The sequence below is a fragment of the Peromyscus eremicus genome, chromosome 2, assembly GCF_949786415.1.
Source record: "Peromyscus eremicus chromosome 2, PerEre_H2_v1, whole genome shotgun sequence".
Classification (NCBI taxonomy): domain Eukaryota; kingdom Metazoa; phylum Chordata; class Mammalia; order Rodentia; family Cricetidae; genus Peromyscus; species Peromyscus eremicus.
In genome coordinates this window covers 126755034-126777379 of record NC_081417.1, presented here as the reverse complement: position 1 = coordinate 126777379, position 22346 = coordinate 126755034, and the positions used below count along the sequence as shown (strand labels likewise).

The 22346-nt window shown below is 38.8% G+C and overlaps 1 protein-coding gene across 1 annotated transcript; it reads right to left on the bottom strand.

Annotated features, from left to right (window-relative positions):
• Positions 1–2523: 2523 nt before the first annotated feature.
• On the bottom strand, positions 2524–21966 carry LOC131904859 (selection and upkeep of intraepithelial T-cells protein 2-like). Its single transcript, XM_059255858.1, is given in 7 exon segments — positions 2524–2693; positions 3946–4053; positions 9277–9384; positions 11217–11498; positions 13599–13949; positions 16775–16822; positions 21801–21966. Coding segments are annotated over 7 exon segments (1233 nt in total).
• Between the last annotated feature and the right edge of the window lie 380 nt (positions 21967–22346).

Sequence of the window (22346 nt, the reverse complement as noted above, 5' to 3'; positions counted from 1 at the left end):
AATAATTAATGTCCTTGAAGAACCATAGTAGGAGTAGGGAGCCTGACTGCAGGATACCCATTGTTCTCATAGTAATAGTTCTGTCCCTGAGATCATGTAGTAGTCAAACTTTATTTTTTAACTTGTTGTGAATTACAAAAATAGGGGAATTTTGAGGACCGTCTGAAGGGTCTATATGTCCTAGTTGCAATTTTTTTTATTTTATAATTAATTTAATTTTACATATCAGCCACGGATTCCCCTGTCCTCCCTCCTCCCGCCCCCCTCCTCCCCTCCCCCCTCCCCCCAATTCACCCCCCCATTCCCACCTCCTCCAAGGCAAGGACTCCCCTGGGGATTCAGCTTAGTCTGGTAGATTCAGTTGAGGCAGGTCCAGTCCCCTCCTCCCTTCACCTAGGCTGAGCAAAGTGTCTGGGCATAGGCCCTAGGTTCCAAAAAGCCAGCTTATGCACTAAGGACAGGTCCTGGTCCTACTACCTAGTTGCAATTTTTTCCTGTACTATACTTTGGGACTGTTTTAATTTTTCCCCAAGGGACAGTTGATCAACCTACTATGTCATTCCTGCTGTGAGGGAAAACAAAAAGCTAAGCACTGGGACAGCTGAGCCCTGGAGATCAGGTGGGGGTTATGGAGCCCTGCCTGCCACTCCTTGGAACTCAGGTGTTGCAACAGATGCTGATCTGGCTGGATCTAAGCAGTGGAAAAAGATGCAAGATATATCCTGGAGAGAATTCTCTCTCTCTCTCTCTCTCTCTCTCTCTCTCTCTCTCTCTCTCTCTCTCTCTCTCTCTCTCTTTCTCTCTTTCTCTCTCTCTCTTCCCTCCTCTTACAAACATTACTGTACTCCAGCTTGCAAAATAATTGACAGGGATGTTATCTCACCGTTCATGAGCTCTCTTCACATTAGTGCCCATGTGCTTCTAATTAACAAGATCTGTGGCTGCTTGTTTAGGAAACCAAGGATTCAATTTTACAAAGTTGTAGAACTGTTGCTCTAATTAGTTTGCTCCTCTGGATCTTAACAGACATTTCAATAATTGTATAAAATGCTTTGTCACAAAGGACTGAGAAGAAACCATGTTTAATTCTCTTAGTTGTGGTTATGACCCCTGCGTGAGAGGACCAAACTCCTACCCCCTGCTTCTATTTAAGGAAAAAAATGCTTAACTCCTCTGAGGGTCCAGTTCCTTACTTTGAGTGTCAGTTTTCGGGGTGGGGTCTTTATCACCATGGTCAACAGAGTGTTCATCTGTGTGAGATAAGAAGGCAGTTTGGTTCAACAAGACTCAGTAGTTGGTGTTGATTCAAACTTCGAGAGTCTGACACCAGGTAGCTTATTTCAGGCATGTATAAGGACAGCACAAACTGTAAAAAAGTTTCCCAGTGGTAATTAACTCAATCCCATGTGAACAACAAACCTAATGACATGATTACATCAAAATTCTTGTAAAATGCAAGTGACATCTTCCATAAAGATAGGTCCTATATATTAACTAAGGAAGAAGATTCAATGGAAAAAAAGCTCATGATAAGGGCCTGGGGGAGGACAGAGCTATAGATTGACTAAGATAAACAGGTTCAAGATAAGAGTCTGGGGGAGCTGGTTTGACCTGCCCATACAGATAGCACAGAGGTCTCCAGGTTATTATTAATCACCTCCTTTCCCATCCTCAAGGTGGAAAACAGGTAATATATATATATATCCCTCAAAGAGATAACCTTGTGTCTTTAATAATCCTGCTTCTGCTAGTGCTTATCTGTGAGCACAAATACCTGCATTCCTCCTACAAGAAATGGCATAAATGAAGTACTCATACAAGAAATTCTCAAAACAAATAATTTAAAAAATAGCAGCAAGTGCCCTTAACTGATAAGTCACATCTCCAGCCCTATGTACATACATTTCTAATGGGATATTTTAGGACTGTATGTTATTGATAAACCACAAGAATCTATTATGGAAGTTTTTCTTCTTGGGTTATCATTTCTATACTCTTATCCATGTCCATATAAAAATATGTTTGCACAATAAAGACGAGTCTTTTAGCTTTAGGCATGAGTTAGAGGATGCTTCAAAGTGTAGTCTTCATGAGCACAGCTTTTAAATGTTGATGGTCTGGTCTCTAGTGTCTGTTACATGGTTTTAAAAGAGGAAACTATTAAAATTTAAATGAGTGTTTCCATTCTTTAAAATTTCAGTTCCAAATGTCAGAAATCAATTTTTTAAAAACCATACAGTTCTTCCAAAGAGCTCAGTCAACAGAGGCTTTCCAGGATGTGTGGATAAAATAACTGCCTTCCCAACAGTACCTGGGAGGGTTATCTTAATTGTGTAATAAGAGCTGGGGCAGGCATTGCTGTGTAAGGCACCAATAATCATACCGGTGAAAGCTCCAATAGTCCCAAGAAGGAGGCTATAATCTACCAGCCTTTACATAACACACGGTTCTTCATTTACATTTTCTTATAGTTACTGAGACAAAAGAACTGGACAGGTCACCTTCTAGACATCTGAGTATCAGTCACATGAACCAGATCTTCTGAGTTGCCACCATTCCATCATATTTACCTTGCAATCTGAAGTAAATAAATGAAACAAGCATGATGATGAACACTATCATCACATAGAGGATCACACTAATATCTTCCAACCATAAAGTGTCCAATTCAAAATGTGGATCTGAAACTGGGACTGGGAAAAGAGGAAAAAGTCAGGACAGTTGCAGCCAACAGAGCAAGGCTAGACTGCACATGAAAGGTAGCTTTGCTTTTCAGGTTCCTGTTGCTCCATGCCTCCTACATGTACAAGAACAATCCAGAAGAAATTTGGCCTACTCGATTTTAGAAATGAGTATGTTTTTTGTCAATATTGTAAGAGGTTATGAGGAAACAGGTATGTAGCAGATTTTCTTGGACTGCTAGCCCCCAAATCATGAGCTAGGGATGTCGTATTTATGAATACTCAATCTTAGTTTATGCTTGTCCCAGTACCTCTTATAACTATTCTCAGCTCCTCTTAGCCTTCACAACCACCCATGCCAAGCCTTTCTATTATACTCTGGCTTTAGAAAAGTTCACATTTAATACAATGTATCATAATCATATCCACTCCCCTCCACTCTCTCACACTAACATCCTCTGAGCTCTCTAACACATCTCCCTCCAAACTTCATGTCCTCTTTTTATTTTTTGGCAAACCAATGAGTTCAATGGGTGTTGCCCATATGCAAGTTGTGGGGTCATACACTGAGGCATAGGCAACCTACAAATGGCCACACTTCCAAAGAAAACTGACTCACCCTTCCGAGCATCCATTAACTGCTAATAGCTTCTCAGCTAGAGTTGGAGCCTCAGAAGCTCCTGTTACTTCAATACAGGATTTTTTAACATGTTTGATCTTGACTCAAAAGTTTAAGACAATTGAGCTAATGAGATGGCTCAGCAGTTAAGAGCACTGACTGCTCATTCAGAGGACCTGGGTTCAAATCCCAGCACCCACCTGCTGGCTATTAACCATTTGGGGAATATAACACCATCTTCTGGCTTCCACAGGCACTAGGCATGAAGGCAAAATACCCATACACATAAATAAAATTTAAACTGATAAGAAGTTTAAGATACTTAATTATTATTTCCTTTGTGCCAAAAGTATAAAGCAATCAGAACAATTTACTGGGAAATGCTGAATTTGTGCAAAAAAAATATAAACCATTATGAATTTGGAAGAAATTGTTTCTTATGGAGCAAAATAATCAGCTGCATCTACTATTAAGCTTAAAAAATTCAGGGCTCTGTAATCTAGACATTGTGGCATGTGTTCTTATGGCCTATTGACCATGTACTACAGTTCAGTCAACAATCACTCTTCTGTTGCTGAATGTCTTACTGGGGAGTTGGGAAGGTGGGAGAAGACAGGATGTCCCCAGCATCTGGCTTTCACATACCTCTTGGTTTTAGATGCAAAATGAGAATGACTCCTATAATTGCAATCATTGAAATCATGAAAACAATTACACCCTTTTTCCAAGGACTATTTATCACAGAGCAGCCACCTAAAGAAAAAAATGTTATTATTACTAGATATTTGTGCAGAGGCACTTTACATTGGAAAAAATACATCCAGAAAGCAAGAGCTATTATGTGTGTGTGTGTATGTGTATGTGTATTATTTTAAAGTTGTATTTTAAAATTTTTACTTTTAATTTTTAAAATTATAATATAATTACATCATTCCCCCCTTCCATTTCTAAAGGGACTACTTCCAGGGTGATTTGGAAATCAATAGAGAGGTTAATATCAGGGTACACATGTAAGGGCTTTTAAAAAAATCTTTCTTCTTGTGTTCCTAGAAGAAGAAAGATTTAGGATTAGAATATATTAGGACAGGAGTAAAGGGGATAGCTGTTTTTTAAGGTGGGACAGGTTTGGGATTGAGACTAAGTAGGCCCAGGGGAAAGTTTACTCCATCTCACTTGTCATAAGTAGGCATTAATTAAGAACAAGAGACAGAGGTATATATTTCTTATTATCATTTTTTTTCTGGGTTTGAAAGAGGCTAAAAGGAGGACAGGTCTGAAGACTTCTTAACTGCCTGAGAGACCTTAATTTCCATGTGAGAATTTACTAGTATGGGTAGTTTCCATTCTTCTGCTAGAGAGTTATGGTCACTGTGGTGGTTTGAATGAGAATGGCCCCCATAGGCTCATCTATAGTTGTTCTCAGTTGTTGGAATTTTCAGGAAGGATTAAGAGGTATGATCTGGTTAGAGGAGGTGTTTCACTGGGTGAAGGCTTTGAGGTTTCAAAAGATTTCCTCCATTCCCCCTAACATCTTATTTGCAAATAAAGATGTAAAAATTTTGGATCATGTCAATAAAAATAAAACTTCTGAGGCAATTGATCTCTACAGGGTATCTAGCAGAAAGAAAGTTTTGAATTTGTGGCTTTCTGATGAATGGGCCCTCTCTATGCCCCACAAAAGAGGTTGGATATGGCAGCTGTTTCATTCAGATAGCAGTGTTCAGAAGAGCAGCCAGAAATGTAACAGAGGATAATCAGATACTTCAGAGAAATACAGAAACATTCATAGCCAAATCCTTACGTGATGGACATACTGCATCCATTGGAGGAGATCTAGAGGGACGGGTTGTACTTCTGAGATTTAGAGCTATGGCAAAAAATGGATATGAGTTTGAGAACTTTGGCTTTTATTGGTGCATGTTCATCATAATTGCTGATGAATTTCTTTAAAATATTTTCATTAAGATATATCATAACCATTGGAAATATTATCCCCCCCAAATCTTTTGCCTCCCCTCAATCTATTACCCCTCACCCCCCAAATCACCTCACACATATTTAAAAGGTTTCTTGTGTCTATGTAAACTACAATCCCCAAAGGAAGAAAATTGTGTTATCTGTATTTCTGAGTTATATTAGTTAAAAATATCAGTTTTCTGGTGCATTCACTTTATGCCCTACCAATGACAATTCTATTCTTTATACTTGAATAAAATTCCACTGTGCATGCATACTACATTCTCACATATTTTTATCTACTCCTTTGTTCACATACATCAATACTGATCTCATACTTGGCTATTGTGAGAAGTGCTATAATAAATCATGCTGTATAATTATCTCAGTTGTATGGTGACTTGGAGTCTTTGAGAGTATACACCCAGTACAGGTAATACTGGGGCATATCAGAGTTCTGTTTTGAGGTCTCCAAGGTATCTTGCTGTATACATTGTCATGGGGAGAAGCGAACAAATAACAATCCCAGATAAGACATCTACAACAGAACAAAGAAAGTATTTCACCAAGTCCAGTTTGGTGGACCAGTGAGTTTCCTGGGATTACTTGCAGGACCATGGCTGCCCTAAGGGTAACTGTATAACTAAAGGATCATTCCCACTATAAATGGTGAGTCATGAAAATTGCTTCCCTGGAGCTCTATGCTCAACTTACAGGCAACTTCCACTGAAAAGATTTTTCTCTCTAGAAGTTGTTTACTGATTTTGTAAGCAATATTGAGGTTGTGAATCATGATATGTGTAAGTTGTGTGAGCTTTCTGATCCCTTTAAGTTTCCTTAGCTTCCTAAGTATATGAGTCTTCCTTCACTCTCTAGGAAGAATTTTTTCTAGTTAAAGGAAAGAGCTACATAACACTCTACCCCTTCTTCCAGCTTTTATATTCTTTTAATTCACTCTTATGGCATTTTCTGATCTTTGGAGAGAGTTGTGTAAACGTCTATTATTATTTCTTTATGGCTGAGATTTGAGTCATTATGTTATAGCAAAAGCCACTGATTTCCCAGGAGCTTGGCCAGTTACAAGTCTCCACAGAGACTGCAAAAGAAAAATTTCCATCTACATTCTAATAGCAGAAGTACTCTATGGGTAGAAACACTTGCATTTAGATTGCAATTTGGAGGGCATTCCATGACTGTTTATGAAAACAATAGTATTCTACATAGCATCGTTTGGTGCTATAAAAGCCAGCAGTCAGGGAAGGAGCTTCCAGCTCCGTCCTCTCCTGATATTTATGTTATGTAATGAAAAGGTGCAGTGTCTTTAGCAACAGGTGCTATCATTTAGTTTTGTCACAACCAACAGCAGTCGAAATAGCCCTTGTGGTTTGTGAAGACTTAGGACTTCATTGGCTTCAGTGGCTTTCTAAAGACTTAGTACTCCTATGACAATGAGAATTTCATCTACTATCCTTTTGGCTCCTATCAGTGTCTTTTTTGTGGTTTTTTACTTACACATGGGGGCTTGCAAAAATCTCCTTGACTCTTGTTTTCACGAATGCTATTCCCAATTTTTAAGATACTTATGAGTTAGCCTTACCCAGTGAAATCTCTTTTACAGAGGGTAGACAAGGTCTTTAAAGGCTCACTACTGTTCACTTCAAGCAAGAGTCAATTGGTTCTAGAGAGGTAAAAGAACACTAACAGAGAAACATGAGCTGGGATGAATACTGCATAAAAAGACCCCATCATTTGTATCAATTATGTCATTATATAAAGCAATGCTGGTACAAAGTGCATGTAGAGGAGGGACTACCCATCGAGCCCACTACAATCCAATCATACTCCATAATGCATCTGGCCTCCACTTCTTGGGATGCTGCTATTGCACAGGTCCTGTGGATCATTCTACACTTGATGGTCCCCAGCCTGTACTATTTGTACTGCTCATCATAGTTCAGGGTTAAGGAGGAACAGGATAATAGCCTTCGGTGCCTACAGCTGCAGCTGGCTCCCTGGTTCTGACCAGCTCTGAACCAGCACCACAGCCCTGTTTTTCATCAGCCATATCTGGATATTGAAAAATTATAGATTAAAATCTTCACTTGTGGTTTAGTTATTTCATAGGAGAAACATGCATCACATATTCTGGCAGAGGATAATTGCCCATATCTATGACAAGATCAATAGTATGCCTAGGTTATTTTATAATTTACGCCTTCAATGAATTTTTTCTTAGGGTTAAAGCCTTCTAGAAGCTCACTGGTATATATCATTTGATAATTTGATGAAAATTTCCCCTAGCATTCTAGTTATCACATTTTCCTTTGATTGAACCTAACAGACCCTTTTGTCTACAACTTCCCCTGTTTATCATATATTCATTGCATTAGCCCTTTAACAACCCAATTTAATTATCAATTTAAATTCAGATCTGTCAAAGCCTCTTCGGCCTCACAGAGATCAGATCCCACCATGGGGCTCAGCAAAGATTTATAAGTTCCATACCAGGAGCTGAGTTAACTTTTTCTTTGAAATTTCTACAAACAGATTCTAACCAGCCTGATTAGAAAACTGGGCACTGATACCACCTCCTATATACAAAATTTCCTTGGTGATGCCTAACCTTCTTCTATTGTCTTCAAATCCCTGACACTTTTGGTAATCTTGGCTTGAGACAGTTAAGTGTTCCCAATGTCTTCTGTGAGTCAGTTCATCTAGACTGATGTCCTTGTATTGCTTCAGGTTATGCAGGATGGATAGTTACTTTACTGTTTCTCTAGTTCTGTGATACCTACGTTGGTCCCATTTGCTGCCATATCCCACAGCTTCACAATCTTGGTTCAGAGAAATTCAATTTTTGTTTTAAAATCTTCCCAATTTTAAGGCATTCAGATTTCAGTCAACCATAATTTCATTGACTTTATCTCTGATATTGAAAATCGTACTTGATGGGTATATTCTATCATCATTATCTCAAATTCTTTCTCCTCATCACTTGATTTCTTACAGTGGCTTCTAAGTTTTTTTTGTTCTAAGGGAGGGCTCCTCAGCAAAGATCTAACCCATTCCCTCCTTCTACCTGTAACATTGACATTGCACATTGGCATCTTCTCATCCTCCCTTTGTTTCTCTTTTCTTGTCAAATCTGAGACTGTGTGGAGAATAGTGAAATCCTTATGTCTTTCAATATATTCATCCCTCACTCATGTGACAAAATTCTTTCTGGGCAGACTGATGAGCCTCAGTGTCATGTCGTATCACCCACAGCAAAGGGACGTGACTCCTGACAGAGCTTTCTTATGAAAGAAGTATGAGTTGCTTTCAGAGATTGCAATATATAGTCCACCAGGCATCTGGGGTGCATCTCCATACTCACATGAAGCATACCTCATTCATCAATGAGGCATTTTACCTGATGCCGTGTAAAGGAAGATGCCAACACTAAGAACATCCTTCCTAAAGGATGCTCTACTCTCAGATATCTGAGCATTGGTTTTCATGATTTATAATAATCACTGTGAACATGCAACTGTCGTTACAGAAAAGAGGCTAATCATCCTGTATCATATGGAAAAGGTATTGATATTGATACTGACCTAAATAGATGCCTTACCCTCAGATTGATCAGCCTCAAATTTCCCACTATTCATGCTGGGCAACCATTCAATGATTCAAAGATAGATAGCTATACTACTGAATGGCTCACTTCAGCATGGGTAATAACATACCTAAGTTACATCTTTACAGCTCCCTAGTCAACTTGGATGTCAGTCACCACAGGTAAAAGGGGTTTCAGCTTGATTAAAGTAAAGACAGAACCAGCTTTTGTAAACAGTATTGTGAGAAACTCCACCAGCAAAAGCAGAGAATGTGTGACTGAAAAGTTGGTAAGGTCCTATATAACATGTGACCCAAGAGTTATGGACTTCCTGGGTAGACTGGCTTGGGAAGCAATTATTGGATAGCTTTAGCTATGTCCCCTTCTTCCACTTTAGTTACACACCACTCAGACCTACTTACCACACATGAGATGTTGCTGAACACAGGAAGTCAAGAGGAAGGGTACCAGTACAAATGCTATTATACTCAGAATCCACATCCAAATACTTCTCCATGAAAACAGTTCACCTGTAATGTGAGTGACAAATCTTATCACTAAGAAAACTTGGCTTGTACATACCTAGTTAAGAATAGTGATTCATCTCAAGCTTGTTACAATTTAAGAGTCTACTACCTTGGAATATTAGGTCTAGGCAAGTATAGAGAGTAGTTATGATTGGTTGGGTAAAGAGTAGGCCATGACCAGAGTCAAAATAAGTTGGACATGATTTAGAGTGAGGCTGATGAAAATGTATGTGGAGGCCACTTCTCTCATTTCTTCCCATCCATTCTACTCCATAAGCTTCCTAGGTGAAAAGGAAGAGGCAGAGCTAAATATTCCCCAATGCTCAGATGCAGGCTTCCAAGGAGAATTATAAAGTCATTTCAACTCAGTGCTGCAGTACTCATTTCTGAAGTACCATGAGATGAGTGCACTGAATAGAGCAGGGCTTCCATCTGACTGGCCTGTGGCCATGAGTGTGGGCATTTTCTTGATTGATGACTGATGTCCTAGGACTCAGGCCCCTGGAAGTGCATGGTGTTTCTGGGTTTAATAGGAAAGAAGAGAAAGCCACTGTGAACAAGCCAGTGAACAGTGTTCCTCTGTGGTCTTTACTTCAGTTCCTGCCTCCAAGTTCCTACTTTGAGCTCCTGCTCTGTCTTCCCTTGATGATGAACTAAGATGCAGAAGTGTAATCCAAATGGACTCTTCCCTCACCCAACTTGCTTATGAACATGATGTTTTACCACAGTGACAGAAAAGCTAACTGCAATAGTTAAGACTATAGAGTGAGAAAATAATACATCAAAGAAAGTAAGAGAGACAACCCAAGTAATGAGTAAGGCCAAAGGAAAGTAAGGCCTTGAGAACCAAGTCAAGGAAGAAGTGAATGATAAGTATGAGGTAGATCATTGAATCTATCTACTCTGAGAAAAAAGATAAAGAAATAATAGGATAAATGGGTAGATCATTGAATCTACTCTAAAAAGAAAAAGGGGAAGATATAAAAAATGACAAAAGGTAGATTATTGAATCTAAAATGAAAAGAAAAAAGAGAATATGGATATGATAAGATAAAAAGGGACATTATTGAATCTACTTTTAAAAAGGAACTACTTGTTTTACATAGGATAAGTAATGAAAACTTTTTGTCAAATGTTACTGGACTGGACATTGTTTATATCTCTATCTCTATCTCTATCTCTATCTCTATCTCTATCTCTATATCTATATAATGGAGTTTTTTGTCTGAATCTGTCAAATGTTAATGGACTAGACATTTTTAATGTAATTCTTGACTGTAACCTTCTTTTATTATTTTAGACAAAAAAAGGGGAAATGTGGTTGATATATTGTACACCCCAATAAACTTATCTGGGGTCAGAGAACAGAACAGCCACTAGATATAGAGGCCAGAAAATGGTGGCACACATGCCTTTAATCCTAGCATTGCAGAGGCAGAGATCCACCTGGATCTCTGTAAGTTCAAGGCCACACTGGAAACAGCCAGGCATGGTAACAAGAGCCTTTAACCCCAGGAAGTGATGGCAGAAAGCAGAAAGGTATATAAGGCATGAAAACCAGGAACTAGGCTGATTAAGCTTTTAGGCTTTTGAGCAACAGTTCAGCTGTGATCCATTCGGGTGAGGACTCAGAGGTTTCCAGTCTGAGGAAACAGGATCAGCTGAAAAATTGGTGAGGTGAGGAAGCTGTGGCTTGTTCTCCTTCTCTGATCTTCCAGCATTCACCCCAATACCTGGCATCAGGTTTGTTTTTATTAATAAGACATTTTAAAATTCATGTCATGCATAAGTATGTGTGACAATGGCTCTTACTGAAGAACAAACACACATTTTACCTGATAGGACAATACTTATACTTTCTTCTTGGTGAGTTAGATGGTTTTGAAGATAGCAAGTGACATTCCTGTAGGAATTGGCTTTAATAAAAAGGGCCATTGTCATGTTGAACAATTTGTTTCCATCCTGTGAATGGGATTTTGATGTTGCTGGAATGACCTCTCCTTTGCTGTCTCTCCATTCCATACAAGGCTGTGGGAACCAACCTCCCGAATGACACTCCAACATCACACCTTTGGTATTAGGGGAATGCATAAGAATCTGTATGTCTGAGCTTGTGACTGGTTGAAAACAAAAGAGGAAAACAATATTGTTAGGTATAAATGGAAGAGGAAATGACAGAAAAATAAAAGCTCTTTTCAGTTTTAATCCCAGTTTCAAAAGATACATTAATAATCGAAACTCTATAGGTTCTGGTTGCCATAAGAATCTCATGAACATGACAAGAGCCAGATGGGAAGGCTATAGTTCACAAACAGCAACCTGTCCAAACTAAGCCATCTGACAAAAGGCCTGTTTTATTTGTTTATTTATTTACTTTAAACATATTTTTAGTTTATTTACCAAGTCTAAGAAATTAACCTACATCTTTGGATTATTGTGAACAGAAATCAAGATGTTGACCCTCATAGAATTTATAATTTATAATTTGGCCAGGTGGAGGTGGCGCACGCCTTTATTCCCAGCACTTGGAGTCAGAGGCAAGCAGATCTCTGTGAGTTTGAGGCCAGACTGATCTACAGAGTGAGTTCCAGGATAGGCTCCAAGACCTAGTCACTAGTTACTTTTGAACCACTGTAAATAGATTATAAAAATGAATTTCATTATAAGCAAAACTGTGGAACTCTACTTGAATCTTTGTGTATTTCTAGAGCAGGTAATTTTATAATTTGTGAACATGTGCAAGTAAAGCTATTTGGAGAAAAGAATATACTATGCGGGACAAGGTAGCTTCCATTGCCACTAAAACCAATGAAGGTATGATGAGATTGGGAAAGATGGAGGAGCAAAGTATCTGTATGTTTACTTGTTTATTTGTTTGGTCTTGTTCGGCTTTTCTTGTTATTAGTTTTTTTCAATTAATATTTCAGTTCTTTTTATTGTTTTTGTTTTCTAATTTTCCTTTGTCAGGGGGACACTACAAGGGTGAAGGGCTGATACAGAGTGACTGGGAGGTGGGTGGGATTGGGGAGAGTGATGTGAAATTCCTAAAGAATCAATAAAATTTATATTCAAAATGTATTTAATATAAATCAGGTAATACATTAATAGTGTGAAAATTTAGAGGAAATAAATATGTCTGAAATTTAATAAATTTAGAGGAAATGAATATGTCTGAAAATTTTCAGCATATTTTCTGAGACATAAAACTTGCCTAATGTATAGTTAAAAAGAAAATGAATAGAGATTTAAAACACTGTACCAAAGCTGCTCTGTCCAGTAAAATGTTCCTGGAATAACAGTAACATTACATATCTGTGCTAACACAGTTGCTATTTGCCCCATAAGACTACTAAAAATAGCAATGACTAACTTTTTGTCCCATTAGACCATGAAACGTCGCAATGAGCTACAATTGAGTAATTCTGCTCTACACTACAGAGGTGAGTTTCGTATGACATCCAATGAACATTAATCATCTGAGTCTAGAGTCCTACATGTATGTGCACACATTTGTGGATTTATTCAGTTCATTTAAATTCTTAACCTTCCCTCCTTCTATTTTTTTCATCCAGAATAATTCAGAGTAAGGAAAGTAGCATAAATACCATATAGCTGCCTCTATTTCATATATTGTATTATATATGAGGATAGTGATGATTGTAGTTAAAATATTTTGAAAAAGATTTAGGAAATTTAATCAAGTACTAGGTAGTCAGTAAATTGATCTTGAATGAAATGGAAGTAAATATTATTAGTAAAAAGAATAATTTTCTTTCTTTTATTAAAATTTTTCATAGAATATTTTTGATCATGTTTTCCCCTGCAACTCCTCCCATATCCTTCCTACCTCCTTACCCTCCCAACTTTTTAGTAAGAAACATATTTTAAAAATTCAGTTCATTTAGAAAATTACTAAAGTGTTGTTAGAGATATTTGAAAGGATGATAAAACTACCTATAAGGAATTTGATTATATGTTAGAAATCTAACAATGTATGTAGGAATAATAAGAAAGTGTTTACTGATAGAACTACTTTATGCACTGTAGTAATTTTCATTTTTGATCTTCCATGTCATCCAATTCAAAACTAATAGTATAGAATTCATCTTACTAATCAAACCATGCAAAAAGAGTCAAACACTGATAATTTTCTAACCGCTCAACCCTCATAAACTTTGAATCATGGGCACACAGCAGTCTCAGGAATCCATGCCTACCTGTGACCTTGACCTCTGTGATGTGCTCTTCATAGAATTCACCATCTTTGAAGATGCAGTGGTATGGTCCATCATCATCAACAGTCACATTAAAGATTCTGAGGGTCACTTTTCCTTCTCCAATGGCATTTTTCAGGAGTTCTGTCCTCTCCACATACTTGGAGATAGTTTCTCCATGCAGGTCTTTACCATCCCTGTACAGGTATACTGGCTTCGTATAATGGTTCCTGAACCAGCGAATCTCCATGTGCTGTGCATGTTGTGGTGGAGACAACTGACAACTGAGTTCAAGAGTTCTACCCAATGTAGTCAAGACTGGCCTAGTCAATCCAGTCACTGTGAATTTTTCTGTGAAGGAGAAATCAAAAGTCAAGTGTGTAAATGAGTAAATATATTCACACCTTTTGTTAAAGTCATTCTCTCTGTTTTTCCCTCTTCTATCTTCTGCCCCCTCAAGCATATACACATACTTGACTTAAGATCACTTTGTTTATCCTGAAGGTATTTTAATTACTAATTATTTAATTGATATTAAAGCAGAAAGTGTTACTACAAATGGTTAGAGAAGATTTTAAGGAACTATTGGAGATGCTGAGTACTTCAAGACAGGCTGGATTCAAAATATTTTTTTTTTCTTTTTGGAGCTGAGGATCAAACCCAGGGCCTTGCGCTTGCTAGGCAAGCGCTCTACCACTGAGCTAAATCCCCAACCCCCCTGGATTCAAAATAAATCAAGGCAATGTGCAAGTCTAGGTCAGGTAAAATTGCAATATGAGTAGGCCATGTCATGTAGTGGAAATTTTGCTGAACTGAGGCTCCAGGGACTGTAGGGAATAAACAGCCTGTGTGTCTTGTGAAGCATGCACAAGGTTTGTAGATGAAAGTGTGGCAGGCTCAACATCCCTAATCATCAGGGAAATGCAAATCAAAACGACTCTGAGATACCACCTTACACCTGTCAGAATGGCTAAGATCAAAAACGCTGAAGACAGCTTATGCTGGAGAGGATTTGGAGCTAGGGGAACTCTCCTCCACTGCTGGTGGGAATGGAAGCTTGTACAAGCACTTTGGAAATCAATATGGCGCTTTCTTAGGAAATTGGGTATCAATCTCCCCCAAGATCCAGCTATACCACTCTTGGGCATATACCCAAGGAATGCTCAATCATACCACAACGGCACTTGCTCAGCTATGTTCATAGCACCATTGTTTGTAATAGCCAGAACCTGGAAACAACCTAGATGCCCTTCAACTGAAGAGTGAATAAATAAAATGTGGTACATATACACAATGGAATACTACTCAGCAGAGAAAAACAATGACATCATGAGGTTTGCAGGCAAATGGATGAATCTAGAAAAAATCATCCTGAGTGAGGTAACCCAGACTCAGAAAGACAAATATGGTATGTACTCACTCATAGGAGGATACTAGATGTAAAGCAGGGATGACTGGACTGCTACTCACAACTCCAGGGAGGCTACCTAGAGAGCAGGACCCTGGGAAAGACACTGGGATCACCCAATGACAGAGAAATGGATGAGATATACAAGGACAACCTGGTTGTGAGTAGGGGTAATGAAGGGCAAGGGTCGAGGGAAAGAGAGCTTGGGGGAGCAGGAGATCCCACCTGGATCAACAACAGAGGGGGAGAACAAGGAATAAGAGACCTTGGTAAATGGAGACCACATGAGAATAGGAAGAAGCAGGTGCTAGAGAGGTCCACAGAAATCCACAAGGATACCTCCACAATAGACTACTGGCAATGGTCGAGAGACAGCCCGAAATGACCTACTCTGGTGATAGGATGGCCAAACACCCTAATTATCATGTTAGAAACCTCATCCAATGACTGAGGGAACCAGATGCAGAGATCCACAGCCAGTCCCCATGTTGAGCTCTGGGATTCCCATTGATGAGAAAGAGGAGGGTTTGTATGAGTGAGAATTGTTGAGACCAAGGTTGGAAAAAGCACAGGGACAAATAGCCAAACGAATGGAAACACATGAACTATGAACCAATGGCTGAGGAGCCCCCAACTGGATCAGGCCCTCTGGATAAGTGAGACAGTTGATTAGCTTGATGTCTTTGGGAGGCATCCAGGCAGTGGGACCAGGACCTGTCCTCAGTTCATGTGCTGGCTGTTTGAAACCTGGGGCTTATACAGGGACACTTGGCTCAGCCTGGGAGGAGGGGACTGGACCTGCCTGAACTGAATCTACCAAGTTGAACTCAATCCTCAGGGGAGTCTTTGCCATGGAGGAGATGGGAATGGGGGTGGGCTTGGGGGAAGGTAGGGGTGGGGCGGGAGGGGGGAGAACAAGAGAATCCGTGGCTGATATGTAAAATTAAATTAAATTATAAAATAAAATAAAAAAAAGAAAGTGTGGCAGGCACTGATGCCCCTTTGTGTTAAATCCTCTGCCTTTTATATGATCCAGATGAGATGCCACCTCCCTTTGTCTGGTGTGTTCAATAACAGGCCTGCATTTTATGATATAGTCTTGATATGTCCATGTGCCCTGGGGTTCCTGCTCCACCCTGATAACTTAATAGGTGTTAATCTTTACTTGTATAATTAAGCTATTTGTAAATTTGTTCCTTGTGATTCATACTGAGTTGGTAATGATAGTTTATTTGCATAAATGTACACAGTTATTCCTACTCACCATGTGCACTCAAAATTTAACAAACTGCTGCATGGTTAAATGGAGTCACTCAGGAAAGCTGTTGTTTGACATGATGTAGAGTAAGGTAGAGCTGGGCATAGCCTTGACACTCTACAGTAAATAAAGATGAAAATTAGTTCAATATTGTGACATTAGAATATTGTGAATCAAAACAACAAGCCATCAATCAATTACTAGAATAACTGAAATCCAAAACATTGACAACATTAAATGATCAAAAGATGAAGAAAATATGACTGTTATTTTTTGTTGGCAGCAATATAGAATGATTCAGACACTGTGGGAGACAGTTTGGCACTTTTTAACAGTGCTATATGTGGGCTTACCATAATTTCTTTCCATAGTCTTGGTTACATATGTACTTCAAATGAGTTATAAAGTACTTATATATTGAAATTTATACACAAATGCAAATAGCTTCTTTATTCCCAGTTGCTAAAAATTGGAAGCCATCAAAATGCCCTTTAAGAGGTGAATGAAGAATCCAACTCTGGTTCACTCTTTCAATGAAATATTATAAAATTAATAAAAGAACTTGTGCAACAGCGACACAAATGTTAGAGCAGAAGCCAACCAATGTTGATTGGATTTAAGACCTACTCTATGCTACAGAAACCATACCTGACACTCCTAAAGTGGCCAGAACCTGAGAACAGGTAAGTCATGTGCCCCAGGGAGAAACCTAGTATTACTGTTCTGTGAAAGGAATATAGTCATAAAATGACTCCTAATGACATACTGCTATACCTGTAGATCAGTGCCCAGCTCAACCCTCATCAGAGAAGTTTCTTCTTGCAGTAGATGGGAAATAATTCAAAGACCAACAGCTGGACAATATGCAGAGAGTTAGAGCTTTGGTACACTCAATGAGATGTCTTCATCAAACTCCTCTTGTGTAAGGTTCAGGGATCTAAGCAGAAGAAGAGTCAGAAAGATTGTACAACCAAGAAGTGATGGATGATTGCAAGGAAACAATGTCTTTCAGACACAGCAGGACTGATCCACATATGAGCTCACAGAGACTGGGGCAGCAGACACAAAACCTGCACAGGTTTAAGACAGCCAGAGTCCCAGCACAGAGAGGGTGAAGTGGAAATGAGGTCCCACCCCTAGCAAAAGCTATCTGCAGTTAATACCCACTGAGAAAGGGAAACTCAATTTTCTTCAATGGAATCTCACTGAGTATGTTAACCACACTCTAGGGCAGGCCCAAGCCCAGGAGTAGCTGGTCAATCCAAAACTGATTTAACAGAATTTTAGAGGACTTTTTGTTTGGTTTTCCTTTTTATTGAATTTTTTAAATTTTTGTCTTATGTGTCTTTTGCTTGTTTGTTCTGATTTTTTGTTTTTGTGTTTCTTTTTTGTTTTCACTTTGTTTCTTATGTCTTGGTTCTTGCTAAGGGGAGCAAGAGAGTGAGAGTGAGAGACAGAAAGATAACAAAAGAGAAAGCAAGAGTGAGAGTAAAAGAGAGAGACAGAGTCAGAGAGACAGAGACAGGGAGAAAGACACAAAGAGATTATAAAGTTGACTGGCTGAAGAAGATCTGGGAGGAACGGAGGGAGGATATGACCAAAGTATATTGTATTAAATTTTGTTTTCAAAAAATAATTTTTAAACAGTAATGAGTTACATGGATAAACCTTAATCTTTGCACGTGAGAAAAATCAGTTTAAAATGGACATATTTTATATGATACTTGCTATGCTACATTCTAGAAAACAGCAGCACAGATGCAGAACAAAGAGCTGTAACCTTTTGTCTTGGGGGAAGAAAAGAGGGACAAATGGGTACAGTTTATGGAAGTTTTAGGATGATGAAGGTTTTATGCATGATACTGAAATGGTGGATATATATAGCACGAATTGTTAGAAGGTCTTATTAATAAAAACAAACCCAGAGCCAGGTATTGGGGTGAATGCTGAAAGATCAGAGAAACAGAACAAGCCACAGCCACCTCACCTCGCCAATTCCTCAACTGATCCTGTTTCCTTAAACTGGAAGCTTCTGTGTCCTCATATGAATGGATCGCAGCTGAACTGCTGATAGAAGCCTAAAATCTTAACAGACTCTAGTTCCTGGTCCTCATGCCTTATATATCTTTCTGCTTCCTGCATCACTTCCTGGAATGAAAGGCATGTGACACCATGCTTGGCTGTTTCCAGTGTGGCTTTGAACTCACAGAGATCCAGATGGATCTCTGCCTTCAGAATGCTAGGATTAAAGGTGTGTGTGTCACCATTTTCTGGCCTCTATATCTAGTAGCTGTTCTGTTCTATGACCCCAGAAAAGTTTATTAGGGTGCACAATATTTTGGGAAATGCAATATCACCACAGATATATGACATTATCCACATACACAATAAATATCAGGATTTTAGGGTCTGATCATGGAAAAAGATAAAACCACAGGGTAAAAGCACACAATACTCTTCTTTTTGGGAGGCACTTTAGCAATTCAGAAGATAGCTCTCAAAGCTGAGACACCAGGATGGTTTTGGAAGGACATAAGGACTAAGGAAATTCCATAGTTTGAGAGGAGGCGTGTGTGTGTGTGTGTGTGTGTGTGTGTGTGTGTGTGTGTGTGTGTGTCTGTGTGTCTGTGTGTTTGTTTGTGTGACACCTCTTCATAGCACAGAAGGGAGTCTCTGGCCAAAGATCTATGAAGAGTATCAGCAGTTTCAGTGTTTTGGTTTCGTTCATTTTCACAGTGACAGAATTCATCTTGTCATTGTCTAGAATGTTTTAAGTGCACCCTACACAGCATCCAGAGCAGGATGGAACTGAATGAGTAAGAAACAAATTATCTGGAATATATTGAAAACAATTAGCTATGCAAAAGTATGAATTTGACATTGATGAACTTTTGCATTAATGGGTCTCAGTTTTGAGGCAAGCAACATAAAGTCAATGAGCAAAAACTATCTTCGTCTCATCATTAAAATACAGTATTAAGACTCAATAGTATAACATGAGTGAACACTAATATAAATTTGAATTTTAACTAATGATAATCTGTCCACAGTTGTTCAGGTCTAACAAATGTACCATACTAAGTCAAAATGTTAAATAGTAGGGGGAAACCTGTGTTAGAGAAAATAAAAGTATGGCTACTTCCTTATTCTATTCATTTGACACACAGATTTTCAGCAAGAAGAAAGTGATCAAGAGAATAAAGTTTATTAAATTTTTAAAAAGTATTTTTTATTTTATGTTCATGAATATTTTTCTGTATATATATATATATATATATATATATATATATATATATATATATATATACCATGTATATGCCTGGTGACAGTAGAAGCATCAGATCTCCTTAAAGTGGAGTTTTGAGCTATCATGTGGGTGCTGGGACTCAAAACAGTTCCTCTGGAAGAACAGCAGGTGCTCTAATAGATGAACCATCTTTCCATCCCAAGTTTATGAAAATGTAAAAGTCATCATCTTTTATAATAGCCAGATGGTAGGTACCTATTTTGAGAGACATAAAACATCTTGATTGAAAAGCTAACAGAAATCAAACTGGAACTGACCTGGAAACTTTCTCCCAGCTAGATAGCTTTCACAGTGATGGAATTTCTATAAAAGTCACTAGGGATAAAAGTCATCAATGACCTTACCCAACAGTGGACTCTTCATGTCTCAATAAGCAAAATGTACCTACCTGTGCAACAGTGACAGGACTGTTTATCGGGATAACCATAATTTCCTTATTGAATTTGAAGCCTGTACTATAGGAGAGAATACAATCTTGGGTACTGTAAACCTGGTCAAAAGGCCATGACTTGGGAGGTCATAGATCACAGGCAAATTATTACCATTGTTTTGTTAAGTGGAATTATGTAAACTGCTTTCTAAATATTTTTACATTTATAACCATAGATTAGTGCTGCTTTCAGTCTCGGTTAGAGAAGCATCTTTTTACAGTGAGCAATAGTCAATTAGGTTTATAACTGGCAAGAGTACTGAGAATTAGTGACTGTTTAGTGATCAACCCAAAATAAAGCATTTATAGCAATGTTCTTGAGGGTTAGGGAACATAGTGGAATGGTAGAAGAAGAAAGAATGGATGTAAAAGCTGAAGGATGGGGAGGAGTGCTGCAATATACTATATTCTGGGCACAACATGGGTGTTGCACTCATGAATTAGAGTAGCTGTTATCACCAGCAGGAAAACTGCACAGGGTCAAGCCAGTCAACATTACAATTCACAAAACCCCACCACTGAGAAACTTACTAGCAATTGATGGTTGCTGGGGGGGAGGAATCATTTTTCTATAGGTTGTGACTATTAGCAAGTTGCCCATTCTACAATGTGTGGATGGCCTCACATCCATGTGTATGCAGGTGGCAATAATTGGACTCAGAATAAAAGAAGACATAATGAAAGAGGGAAAATATTGAAGTGATCTGAAGGGAGTGATCTGAAGTGACAATTACAATTGGATTCAAGGCCTGCTCTATAGGAGGGATTTCAAGCCTGATACTGTAAATTTGGCCAAACACTTATGGTTGGGGAGGTCAGGTGTCCTAGGGGCTGACTTACTACTGTTGTTTAGCTAAATTGATGATGTGGTGTCAAATTGATACCTAAACATCTAAGAGAAATTCATTAATCAATGTACCTAAACTACCTCCCTAAATTCAGGCAATGTTGTAGAAGAAGAGATAGAAAACATGTAATAACTAGAAGAGTGATGAAATGTTATTATCTAGGTTCAGCTTAATCATTGCAATCATGGATACACAGCAGCTGAGTTTGCCTACTCTGGGCCTATAGAAGATTAGATCTGTCAACTGCTGGTCACGGGAACAGGAAGGACTCATGTAGCTCTTCCCCCACCTCCCCTCCACTGAACTGTTGGTTATTGAAAGATTTGGGGTATAAAGGTTATTATCTTCAGATGGGTACACATCGGTGAGCTCACCCTGATTAAATTCAGTAGGTCATAAAAAAAAGACAAGGCCGGGTGTGGTGGCGCACGCCTTTAATCCCAGCACTCGGGAGGCAGAGGCAGGCGGATCTCTGTGAGTTCGAGGCCAGCCTGGGCTACAGAGTAAGTTCCAGGACAGGCGCAAAGCTACACAGAGAAACCCTGTCTCGAAAAAAAAACAAAACAAACAAACAAACAAAAAAAGACAAGACCAAACAAACAAACAAACAAAAAACCCAAACGTAAAACACAAACATGGGGAAGTGATCTGTAGGAAAGAGGGGGAATTGAAAAGGGAGACAAGAAAAGGTGGTATTGAGTAGCCAGAATGCATTATAGACATGTATAAAATTGCAAGAGAACAAAGATATTGAATTAAAAAAAAGCAAAGAGCAAATGACTACTAATGAAAAGAAAATAAGGATTTAGAGCATCATCAACACTTCAGATAAAAAGAACATTTTTGAAAGATATTCAACATTGCTCATTAACGTAAACAGAAAATGTAATAAAGGTTAGATTTTGTTTTCCACCTGAAAGCTAAGAAAAATAAAAATCACTTTGTCTTAGCTACCAGCTCCCTTAGGATCTCCGTGGAACCCATCTGCAAGGGAATCAGTTAGGAGATCTTCACTCTCCCTTCTTCCATCCAATTCCAATCCCCCAGGCTCACATTCAGCTCTGTAGCAGACCAGCTGCTGTGGTATCCTTTCTTCCCTGTCACAATCTTCATGGACCATGGAGATCTTCTCCCATAGACTACCTCCACCACACCATCCTTTTATCTCAACTGCCAGCTCCCAAAGGCACTCCCTGGAAACACAATGGGGATGATGGCAAAGAAATCATGTAGGGAATATTCATCCTCCTGCGTGTCTTCTAATTCCAATATTCCACTCTTATCCTAGGCTCTGCAGAAGCCTCTTGTTACAGAAGAGGGGTGGGTCTATGCAGATCCTAGTAACATATCCAACTTTATTCCCTCCGCTGGACCCTTTCAACCTCCCCTTCTAGTCCATTCCTTTCCTTAGTGTCAATTCCCAGTACCTAGAAATACATTCTATCCAGGACCTCTATTTACCACATCTGGAGGGACTTCAGGATCATTCCCAAACCCAGC